General features: G+C 35.6%; 1 protein-coding gene across 5 annotated transcripts in view; it reads right to left on the reverse strand.

Annotated features, from left to right (window-relative positions):
* Window positions 1-12958, reverse strand: part of ATP2C1 (ATPase secretory pathway Ca2+ transporting 1) — a 58717-nt gene that overhangs the window by 13416 nt on the left and 32343 nt on the right. For 4 of the 5 annotated variants that reach the window (XM_039336222.1, XM_039336223.1, XM_039336220.1 and 1 more), the window contains 9 exons: window positions 12814-12889; window positions 12638-12704; window positions 12047-12171; window positions 9482-9579; window positions 6992-7087; window positions 6826-6915; window positions 4881-4985; window positions 2802-2958; window positions 2070-2240 (listed from right to left, as the gene is read on the reverse strand). In XM_039336222.1, coding sequence (XP_039192156.1) covers window positions 2070-2240; window positions 2802-2958; window positions 4881-4985; window positions 6826-6915; window positions 6992-7087; window positions 9482-9579; window positions 12047-12171; window positions 12638-12704; window positions 12814-12889 — 985 coding nt within the window. The remainder of the gene's footprint in view (window positions 1-2069; window positions 2241-2801; window positions 2959-4880; window positions 4986-6825; window positions 6916-6991; window positions 7088-9481; window positions 9580-12046; window positions 12172-12637; window positions 12705-12813; window positions 12890-12958) is intronic. The other variant, XM_039336224.1, reaches the window with a different exon arrangement.

Raw genomic sequence — 12958 nt, forward strand, 5'->3', positions numbered from 1 at the left:
TTGCAGTATACAACAAAGGGTGATTTAAGAGTTGTTTCAGGAAAGATTATAAATGGAAAGATTTCCTGAAACTAATTTAAAGACTTTGGAAATTAATTAGAAACATCCTCTCATGTGGTGATGCATTAGCAGATTTCAAGATTAATAAACAGACAAGGACGTTAGCAAATAATAGAAAAATAGAAAATCAAACAGAACTGACAAGTGAAATGGGTTTTAAGATTTTAAAATAACTATGTTAAGACATGAAATGAAGTTTAAAAAAGGGAAGAAGAAAGTATAACTATCATTGCTTAAGAGAATTTCTGTGATAAAAATAAATTGTCTAGAAAGTGGTTTTGTTTCAGACAAATACCTGTTTTGACAACTGATGCACTATTTAAACAGATGTATCTAAATATATGTGGTGGTGGGGAGCATAAGCTAAATATATGCTGTTAGAAGATGCAAGGGAAAGAGGATGGGATTTACCTGATTTGTAACTGTATTTTGCTTTTTGTTGTGTTTGGATGAAAGAGTGAGTACTGACTGCTGAGAAATAGAAGGCTCTTGGAGTTAGTAAGACATGAGCTGAGATTTGGGGGACAGAGTTATTTGTGACAAAGTTCAGGTTAAAGTGGATTTTAATAATCATTATGCTAGCCAAGCTGTATTAAGAATATGAAATAGATGCAAATCCAGGTTATGCACGAAAACACATTTGTGGCTCTCAACAAAAAAGCAGAAAAAAAATAAGCAAACATAAATGGCTAATTTATCTGAGATACTGGAATTTTGTCAAGGGGAATATAAAATAAAATCAAGAAAAAAAACTGGTGGAAATACCATTATAGATATTAATAGTTTCCTTATTACAATTATTAGAGATTTAAAGTAGACAAAATAGTTTATCGCTTTGAAAACTGTAACAAATACAATTGTTTATGAATGATGAACATATAATTGCTAAAATGTATAGACTTTTAATGAAATTTGAAATAGAATAAGTGAAATATTGTTTCACTTCTTCTATTTCAAATTTCATTAATTCAAAGATGGGTTAAAATTTTCAGTTACCTCATATGAACTTGTTGTGTAAAACAGAAAAAAGGGACCTTAGGATTTAAGATTTTGATCATTAGATAGGGTAGATTATAGAGAGAAGAAAATTATATTATAACCGTAGAGTAAGAGATAAACGTATAATTGTGTGTGTATGTATGTATATGTATGTATCAATAATAGTAGTGAAAATAAAAACATGATTCCTGGGTGAATTCATAACCAATAAAAACGTGAGCACCAGGAATATAATAAACTGAAAAAGTTTAATACCATCACATGTATATGTATGTATGTATGTATATAATATATATATATATATATATATATATATATATATATATATATATATATATATATATATATATAGTGTGTGTATTTATGTATGTGTGTGTGTACACACACACACACACACACTTTCTTGAACTTTTAACTTCCTCTTTGATTTTTTTTCTTTGATTTTTTTGTATTAGTTTATAATAGTTTTTAATCTCCTTTTAAAAATAAAATATACCTATGTATGTTGTTGTGTGTGTATGAGTAGGTAAAATATTGAAATTGTGGAACAGGCAATAATAATAAAGAAAAAAATTGTGTACATTTTAATAAATGTAACACAGAAGTATATGGAGTGCAATGTTCTGTTTTAAAAAAGCCTCACAGTTTTTTTACTCTACATTTTATAAACATAGAATTAAAACTTTTTAAAAATAAGTTTTATTGGCCCTTATCCAAACAATTATTTATTATAATGCAAGATTCGTATACTTATTCAGCATTGTTGTTTGTTTACTATAAATAACTAAACTTCATGTTGTATTCATGTTCATGGAATATTTCTAGAGCTATCCACAAAGAGTTTTGTGTTGGAAAAACACATACAGCTATGATAAAGAGTTTCCTTAGGCTCACGGATTTGGTTTTACAATTCCTGTCCCCAGTTTCAAAATTAACAGAAAACTCACATGTACTGGTAAAATAATTACTAACAAAAATTCACAAAAGAAAAAAAAAAAGTCTGCTCATACCAATGGCAACTGCAGTCTCCTGTGAATCTCCAGTGATCATTTTTATTGCTACTCCTGAAGTAATAAGAGCAGCAACAGCTTCTTTTACACCAGTCCTAGGAGGATCAATAATTCCAACCAGACCCAGGAAGGACAGCTGTCCAAGCTCAGGACCAGAAGCTAAAGCCAGAACTTGAAAAATAAAAGAAATAGTATTACTAGCCATGCCACTGATTTAAGGCAACAGAAAATATATAATCATTTTTCCTCAATTATGAGAAGAAGAATGTTGATAAAATAATATGCAGATGTCTGAACATAGTATATATCAGAGACTCCAAGAGATTGCAAAAAATAGGTTTTTTATTAGCAATCAGTTAATGTTAATATAACAAGAAATAAAACCAATGTGTTTTCATAACCCATGAGGGAAATTATTACAAAAATGCATATTTCTTTTCTTCTAATTTAGTAATTCTCTTTAATCTAGATAATTCTATACAGTGTTTAATATAAGTTTTCAACTCTCAATTTTAAATATAAATACAAAAGACAATGCTATAAAACTAGTTCCCTGATTAAATGGAAGCTTAAATACTTTAATTTAGCCTATTTTACCTCATTACTAGAAATAGTAAAGTTACATTGCCACTGTATGGCACAAGCTAGCTCAAAAGCTTCTAACTGAGTTCAGCCAGTAATTTTTTTTCAAATCACAATCCTCAGTGTAGGCAGAGAGAGTTAAAACATTACCTCTAAGTCCTGCAGAGCCCATAGATGCTTTTTCTTGCTGATAAAGATCTCTTTGTTGTTGATTAAGTGGTAAGCTGTGCCCTTTGTTGTTGTAAGTTGTACAGTATCGAATCACTTCCTCATAAGCACCCTTCATAAAGCAAATCTCTGGTTTGTCCTAAAAAAATATTTATTTATGCATTTATTTCTTTCAGTTGGGTGAGTGAGAGTTTCAGGCAAGTGAGTTGATGCCACAGGGATGGATGGGTGGCTATGCATAGGAGCAACAAAGATGATTAGGGGACTGGAGGCTAAAACATATAAGGAACGGTTGCTGGAATTGGGTATGTCTAGTTTAAGAGAAGGACGAGGGGGGACGAGCAGTTTTCCATTTCTCAGGGGCTGCCACAAAGAAGAAGAAGTCACGCTATTCTCCAAGGCGCCTGAAGGCAGGACAAGAAGCAACGGATGGAAACTGATCAAGGAGAGAAGCAACTTAGAACCAAGGAGAAACTTCTTGACAGTTACAACAATTAACCAGTGGAACAACCTGCCTCCAGAAGCGGTGAATGCTCCAACACTGGAAGTTTTTAAGAAGAAACTGGACAGCCATTTGTCCGAAATGGTATAGGGTTACCTGCCTGAGCAGGGGGTTGGACTTGTTGACTTCCAAGGTCCCTTCCAACTTTATTATTATTGTTGTTGTTGTTGTTGTATACCATCCCAATTACATCACAGTGAACCTGTCATCATATGTTGCGATTTCTGACCTTTCCTGCTTCTTATAAGCAAAGTCAATGAGGAAGTCAGTAGGAAAACAGAAGTCACTCCCACTTTTTTGCCCATCCACTTGCACTCCCTAGCATGTATCTATAAGATCTCTCACCCATAACACACACACACCACTCCTACAGGATCTGCACACTCTCCTATGCATAGCTACACATCCATCCCTGTGGCATCAACTCAATTGCCTGAAACTCTCACCCACTGACCTGCTTGCCTACAATTCCCAAGTTTTTCTACTTAATGTCTTGAGCAGTCTGGTAATCACAATAGCTACCAGGACTGCCAGGATTGCTATTGCTAAGTGATGCAGTCCCACGACATTGCTCTATCAAACACATCATTTAGTGATGGAAATTCCAGTTCCAATTGCCACTGTAACCCAAGGATTACTTGTATTGCTTCTGCATCATTTAACTTAAAGAAGTGAATTCTTTAAAGAAGATATAAAATGAAAACATAGATTTGCAATGTAGGTAATCCTTGACTTACAATCAAAACCAGGATTGGAATTTCCCTCACTAAGTGATGTGATCCTTAAGTGACTTATGAGCAACTGTATGTCCTTTCTTGCTATGATTATTAAAGAAATCTGGCTTCTCTCATTGAATTTGCTTTTCGGAAGATCACAAATGATTACACATGATCCTGGGATGCTGCAACCGACATAAATACATGCCGGTTGCTAAATGCCTGAATTCTGATCCCCTGATCATGGGGATGCTGTAACATTGTAAATGCAAGGATCACTCCACAAATCACTTTTTTCAACATCACTGTAGCTTTAAAGTGTTGTTAAAGAAATGATCGTTAAGTCAAGGATCACCAGTATACAGGATTCTTTAAAAAAATTATACCTTAGCCTCGTCTTTATTACATTATGTTTCTTATTATTTTCTTATGATTATATTCTGCCTTTCCCAATAAGAGATGTGGATCATAGTCTCTTAAGGCCAACATTTTAATCATTCTCCTACATTAATTGTCATACTTGTTTATCAACAACATCAAAGAGAACAAATCTTCCCCCCAAAGCATCATCATCAATATTTAATTAGACCATATTGGTTTAAGTGATGCCTTGTTACAAGACTGAAAATGGTGCTGCAATATTAAAGACGGTAGTCAGTTACACATCATTCTCAGCTGGATTTACTTGTTCTTTTTCTCTCAAGCAATTGTAATTATAATGCTACCTTCAGTCTAAAATGAAGTATAACTATATACTGGAGCAGAATTTAATCAATGCTTTATTAAAAACAATAGGTTGTAGGAAAATATTAGATCCCATTAAAAGTTTAGTAATGGGCATACCTGTTGAGTTCTATGAACACACTTAACAGCCATCCATTTTTGCTCAGAACTGAAAGGATATTCTGCTTTTCTTATGTAATCCTGCTGAATTCCATCTAAACCCATCTATGAAAACAAAAGACTTTATCAGTTCTTCAACCTATATCCTTCAGACAATACATATCCTACTCATTTTACATACTCTTATTTACTTTATATTATCTAAAACATTTCACTACTTTATTTCTTTCTTTCAATTGTATTCACAACATTCTTTACTTTTAATTTTTCTTTACTAATTTTTATAGTAAAGGTTATAACTATAGTTATGTAGTCCACTTTCAATTTCTCTATTTTACTAAAATTATTTCACTTGATTAGTAAAATTATTTTACTAAAATGTGTTAGCATATTAAAACTATAACGAGAGAGTCAATCTATCTTATTTATCCAAAATCTTTAAATGCTCTATCAGAATTTCATAGAATCCAGACATGATTTCTTTTGAAGCGGATTTTTTCAGAGCTAAGAACCACTGTTTAATTATTTATGCAGCTAAAATATTCTGTTGCATGTTGATTTAAAAAAATCAAGTGTTGAAATTATTGCACATTAATTATAAAAATGTAAAACAGAATATATCTGAAGTTTTGCATAACAGAAACAGCATGTAAGGATCCAATCTTTAAACTTTTGCATAAAAAGAGTTTTGGATGTATTTTTAATGAAAACCACAATTCTATAAACACCTTTAATTCTCAAGATGCTATTTTAAGGAAATAAAAAGACGAAAATGTTCCAGATTAAAAATCTTCATGAACAAAAATGTATCTTCACATTGTTTGTTTCTTCAGCATCAGTAGTTGAATACATTTTATACCCTACTATTCTTAATTACATACACTTCAGGTTTTCACCTGATACTTGTATTCTATCGATACTATTATTTCCTATATTGTCAATGCCTATAACCAAATCATTACAAGATAATTTTCCTTTTAAAAAAAAAATGCTAGTACCTAAGCTATAGAATAGTTAACATTAAGGGTTTTATTAATTCTTGAACCATTTCAACTTCTAGAGACTTCAAATCATCCACTATTCTTTATAATTCAAACAGCATCTTTGAATTTACAACAACTTAGAAAAATTGAAATTAAAAGCTTCGGTTTTCAAAATTCAATAGATAAATCTATAAGAATCAACAAAAATGGTTTGAAATCTTAAGATTTTAATTCCAAAAAAGGCAAAATATTTCTGATTCACTATCAAAGAATAATCATAATAAAAGCACCTTTTAAGGCTCTTGCTATATCTATTCACCATTAGAAATTGCTAGTTCAGTTTTCAATTGGATTTTATTATATATTTATATATCTATATATGCATGTTTATGAGCACATATATTACTTGTTCTTACACTGCTTCACTTTTCATCGTAAGCTTTAACTAATAACACTTATACATGTAGTCCTCAACTTACAACAGTTTGTTTGGTGACCATTCAAAGTTAAAACAGCACTGGATCCTCATGATCACAGGATCAAAATTTGGATGCTTGGCAACTGATTCATATTTATAACACATGCAGTGTCCCAAAGTCAGGTGTTCCCCTTTGACGAACTTCTGACAAGCAAAGTCAGTGGGGAAATCAGATTCACTTTAGTCAATCGTATGACAAATTTAATAACTGCAGTGATTCACTTAACAACTGTGGCAAGAAAGGTCGTAAAATGGAGCAAAATTCACTTACCAAATGTGCTTCATTTAGCAACAGAAATTTTGGGCTCAATTGTTGTTATAAATCAAGGACTACCTATTTTATAATACTTTTGTTAGCCTAACATTATAGGTCCAAAACAACAATAATAATAATACAATTACAGCTTATCATGTATGCTTTTTTGGGAATACATGTTTTATATTTTTACATTAGTATCACCCGTTGGTTCAGTGCACTTCCTACCTTCATGGCAAGAGCAATTAAGGCTCCTTCAGTTGGTTTTCCCATTAAGGTGTTGTTTCTAATTATGGCATCATTGCACACACATCCAGCCTATGAGGAAAACAAATATTATAATAAATAAATGTCTCCATTTCAGAAGATAATTATTTTTCTATGTAAGACTTACTTCAACAATTCTGCCAATAGATGGTTTGCTAAATCCATGAACAATATCACCTTCAACTATGATTTCTCCAAATCTATTATACCCCACTCCAGTAACCTGTGACAAAATAATCAGCACAATTATCAAACCTTATGATAAAAATAATCTAGGAAAAGTAATGATTTATGCAACATTAAACCTTAATTCTCCCTTATTTATTTAGTCTATGGCATATCATAGATGGACTAGCAACATTCTGCATATTAACATTTCATCTAGATTAATAAAACACAATAAAATATAAATGTTAAATATGTTCAAATTCCAATGTCTAGGCAATCTAGCCATTGAAGCGCCGCATCATTTGTATTTAAAAAATCAGATACTGGACCAGTATTTGCTTTCAGCTTATAGCCAGCCACAATGTGATATATAGTTTGATATGGAACTCTGCAGTCCCATGAGGATACTATGCCCCATTTATATAGAGTGTCCCAACAACTATGTGAGGTATGAATCCTATACAGATTTGTCCATTGCTGACATGCTAGTTCAAAGCCTAGTACCTTTTTAGTGAGGTCATTTATATGTTTTCTTATGTCTGGGAGTTCAGCAACCCATTTGACTTTTCTTGGGAATTGATATTAAAGTTGTTGGGCAGATGTTGTGCAAGTGCCAATGGGGGTTTCCTGGATTTGAGTTTTCTGGGTGATAAATGAGGAAGATGAGTATGCACCGGCAAGAGTCAGTCGTTCATACTTTTTCTGTATTCTCACACCAGTTCATCTTGCCTTTATAAACCTGGTGGAGCTATACGGCTCAGAACAGGAAGCTAACAAATCAGAGTGGTTTTAATATATCCATTAATAATCCATATGGCTATTGTTGAGTCTGGCATCTAACTTACTAGTATGGCAGCTGTTAAGCCATATAAGAGCAAGTATTTTGCTGCAGAGTAGACCAACTCTAGTGCTGATGACCTGAGAGTGGCAGCTGAAGCTGCCCGTTTAATTCCACATAATTTCTAGAATATGTTGTTCCAAGTATTGATTTTTGTCACCAGAGCCTCTAGGTGTATCTTATGGGAGAGAGGGACTATGGAAATTCTCAGTCAACCAAGTGATGGTTGTCTCAAAGGTGCTTTTTCAAGAGGCAGCTGAACTTTCTTGTTTTTCTTTGAAGACATTGCCCTTCTCATCCAAGAAGCTTTTCAGCTCTGATGATGGGGAGTGTCTTCAAAGAAAAACAAGAAAGTCTAGTTGCCTCTTGAAAAAGCATCTTTGATATATAGGAAAGAGTCCAGTCTAATGTTACTCCAAAGAACTTTGGATGAGGATTATAGGGGAACACGTTGTTGTTTATGTGGACCTTTGGGGCTTCATATGCTATCAGTAGTTTGTTGCTAAGAAGGAAACACATAATTACCATTTTGCTGGTGCTAGGAGTGAGCCTCTAGTCAGTGAAGAACTTTGGATAGCTCTATGTGTTTTTCTTGTACTGCTATGGCCAAATCATCAGCATACCCAAATTTGCATCTCCTTGCCACCAAGCTTATTGTGGTTCAATTCTTAATTCTCATGATTCCATTTAGTAGGCATGATTCCATTTATTTATTATAAGACATTGCAGAATTTACAGAAAGGAATGCTCTGCTTATTGTTAGTGCAACTGAAAGGGGGGCTCTGAGGGCTTTCTTTACCACTTCTCTCTGAATTCAAGAAAACATTTTTTCAATATTAAATTTCCAGAATAATTTCTGCACTGGGCACTTCTTAATCAGTGATACTTAACCAGAGCTTTCCCTTTTCATAATAACAACAGTCATCAGTACAGGTAATTCTTGATTTACGACCAGTTGCTTAATGACTGAATTTATGATGGACCTCAGTAGAGTTACAACCGATTTTGAAATTAAGACAGCAGCACAAACATATAGCTACGATCATGCAATTACATTTTTGGCACTTGGCAAACAGCTTATCTTTACAGCCATTTGCAGTGTCCCACAATCATGTGACTGCGATTTGCAAAAATTTCTAGCATATGCTCCTGGTTTTCAGCAAAAAATGCCAATGGGAGAAAATTGTTTAACTTAATGACTGCAGCATTTACTTAACAACCAAAGCAAATCATATTGAAAATTGTGTCCAGCCATGTGATGCCTCAACTTACAGGTGCGACAACTTACAATCATAATTCCAGCTTCAATTACATACATCAAGAACTACATATATAAATATATAGTTTTGAAACAACCATCCAATAGCCCAGGGTTTGTCAATTTTGGTAACTTTAAGATAAATGGAGTTCAGCTCCCAGAATTCTCCAGCAATATGCTGTAAGTCCACATATTTTATGGTTGCCAAGACTGAGAAATCCCGAATAGCCACACAGGCTAATTTTCTCTAATAACAACCAGCCCCTAGGAAAAAGATTTAACATTTTCAGAACCATTACACTTTAGTAAACAAAGAATATTTGTCACTGATGCTCACGTTGCTTACAACATACCTCAGCATGTAGTCCATCCGCTGTGAATATATGAGTAACAGTCATTTCATTTTTTGTCAGTGTACCAGTTTTATCTGAACAAATTACATTGCAACACCCTGAAAAGCATAAACAATATTATCAGTTCATTGTTTGCCAGATTTGATTAAAATAGTGGAATACAAGAGCAAAATCTCTGTCTAGAATCCAAAATAATAGAGAAGAATCTTTGCTTACATCAAGGATAGGAAAAGTCCCATAATCTGTAGCATAGCCATGTCATAAACCTACTCTAGGGTCTCAGGCCAGTTCATCTCTAAAGAGAAGCCCCACCTCTTTCACTAAAGTTTTAGCATAATTCATGCCGGTACTATCTTTCACATTCCAACAGAAACAATTGCAAGGACAACTGGTTCCACCGTTCTGCACCTTTGCCCAGAGAAAGGATTGGATGACCAAGCTAACAAATACTTCTTGCAGATGCTCTAGATCAGTGGTTCTCAACCCTTCTAATGCCGCGACCCCCAACCATGTGGTTGTAAGTCGAGGACTACCTGTATTTCCCTGCGGGAGGGGACAGGAGGAGGGGCAGGGTTTGCTCGCTCTCATTCTCTCTCTCACTTTTTATTTTTCTCTCTCTGGTGCGCACGCTCCACCTCCTCGTCAGTCAGGCCGAGGGCGCACGTGGGCCGTCGCCCAGCAACCACCTCGGCCCGGGAGCGCCACGCATGCGGCAGGCAGGCCTAGGTACTCCTGGGCGGCCATGGCAAGCGGCAGCGATGGCACAGGCCGACCACCGACTGGGCCACCAGCTGGCCCGGCCCAAGGGAGATAAGCCACCCGCCGGGCCGCACACGCGCCAGCTACCGTCCCTGCACCCGCTGTTGCCCCGCTAGCCTTACTTTGGCCGCCACCCATTCGGTGTGGCGGCAGGCAGGCCCAGGCGCTCCTGGGCGGCCATGGCAAGTGGCAGTGACGGCGCAAGCTGACCACTGGCTGGGCCACAAGCTGGCCCAGCCCAAGGGAGGTAAGCCACCCGCCGGGCCCCATGCGCGCCAGCTACCCTCCCTGCACCCGCCCCGCTAGCCTTACCTTGGCTGCCGCCCATTCGGTGCGGCGGCAGGCAGGCCGCCCTCCCACCCCTGGCCCTCTTTTACTTACATTTAGTAGTTGCTCAGCAGAGAGGGAAGCTTTCCAGAAAGTTCGCCTTAGCTGCAGACAACTTGCAACAACGTTTGCCGACTGGGACTTTTGGCGGGCTCAGCAGGGCAGAGACAGCCTGGACAATTCCTATTGGCTTTTGAAAGCCAATAGAATTATACTCTATTCAAGAGAGTCTATTCTATTGGCGTTTGAAAGCCAATAGAATATTGGCTTTCGAACGCCAATAGAATAGACTCTCTTGAATAGAGTCTATTCTATTGGCTTTCAAAAGCCAATAGAATAAGAGGGAGTAGCACAGCTCATGAATAAGAGGAAAAAAACAAAAACAAAAAAATGTCGGACTGCGTTTCACAAGGATTTTATGAGGAAAAACTCCAGGACTTTGGCGACCCCAGTGAAATGGTCATTCGACCCCAAATGGGGTCACGACCCACAGGTTGAGAACCGCTGCTCTAGATGAAGGGCCTGCAAGTATTGCTCTGCAACAGCCACTATTTCCCTTTTCCATTTAGGAAGATGAAGACCATTATGATCCAAACCTAAAAGATACATTTCAAAATACTTCTGGTTCTTTTAGTGGCTCCTCCAGATTACCTGGATGATTACTTTTGGAGTGGGGCCTGACCTAATGACATACTCTAAACAGCAAAAAGGCTCTTAGGTCCAAGTTTATTCCCTATTCTTGGATTTAATTAAGGCAGGTAAACATGGGGTCATCTAGTTTTCTTTAGAGCAACATACAAAGTCTCTCTTTTCCACTAGATCAAACATTTTGTCTATTTAATAACCTTCAGGTGTCAAACAAATATTACCCTTAACAACATAGTCATTCAATCCAATGCTTTCATTTTAGAGCTGCTGTCCCAATTAAGAGTAGAAATGAAGGAGGCTAGATATATCTCCTAAGGAAAAGTTCCACAACTCTGATTATACAAATATAGTAGAGTTTCCATTGCTATTCTAAAGTTTGGACATGTCTTCTCTCTGGGTAGGTACTATGCACCATGAAACACAGTGAATATGGTTAAATATATTTTTATATGGTACAAATGTATGGCTATGGCCAACTGCTGAATTCTGCACCAGTTTAACAAATTATGTTTGCTATTCCAAAAACAAGGCCTCATCAATTTACAACCATTCAAGCTTAAGTCTGCCATTTCAACTGCCTGCATATTATTTCTTGCAATTTTTAAACACAGTAAAAACTTTTTAACAATATATGTCGAAATAATAGTTACTATTCCAGAAATACAAGGGGTTAGTTTTATATACTTTATTGCTATAGTGGACCTTTTGGATATTTTGGAACACTGCTTTTTATCCAATAATATGCCATTTATACTTAAAAAGTATTCTGATACGTGTTTTAAATTATTCCTAGATATTTTTAGCAGTTTTGCATATTATAGTTAATCTTACCTAAAGTTTCAACAATTGGCAATTTTTTCACAATGGCCTGTTTCTTAACCATTCTCATGACACCAAGAGCCAATGTTACTGTTACAACAATTGGAAGACCTTCCGGGATGGCAGCAACAGCTAAACTGCAATATTGAAAGGATGTGTTAATTAAGTTATATGTCAATATTAAGTGCAGAAAAAAATGACTTATAGGGCTAAGTTAAAATGGAGTATTGACAAATTTCATGAATAACTGCATTCAAAGAGGACTGGGGAGCTGACTGGTATTTTGCTTTTTTTCTTTGAAAGTTGAGGTTTCTAAAGCAGAAGCATATTTCTTAATCCAGAATTAATTCAAGTAGCACTGCCTAACTCTGAAATGTTTCTTGAGGTCACCACAAATTCCAAAACTCTTTTCTGCTGTATCACTGCAAGCCTAGAATTTAACAGTCTATATGCAAAATTAGGATTTTTTTCACTTATTTGCACAGAGACAAAATCTGCTCAATATATGGCAGTCCTGAATGTAAGTTCTTCATTTCATGATATTCTTTAGGGAATGAAATCTGTTTTTTATACAATGTGGTGGAGGCAGAATAAAAATCTTACCTGACACCAATGGTAAACATGTCAAGGATATGTTTTCCTTGCAGCCAACCAACCAACATAATTATTCCTATAAAAATAAACAGAACTTTTAAACATCAATCCTTGTCCTGATATTAAGACCCTTTCCCACAATGTGTCCCAAACATTAACAATCAATAACTTAACTGATTTCTTACCAATTATACCAAAAGAATACAAGGAAAGCTGCTTCCCTAGTAGATCCATGCTTCTCTGCAAAGGTGTCTTTGGTGCCTTTGTTTTAAAAAAAATTGTCATGCCGATATTATTAAATTCACTGATTTGCTGAGTTTGCACAGTTAC

Source organism: Crotalus tigris, unplaced genomic scaffold (assembly GCF_016545835.1).
Source record: "Crotalus tigris isolate CLP2741 ecotype Arizona unplaced genomic scaffold, ASM1654583v1 scf7180000017666.27876245, whole genome shotgun sequence".
Lineage (NCBI taxonomy): Eukaryota > Metazoa > Chordata > Lepidosauria > Squamata > Viperidae > Crotalus > Crotalus tigris.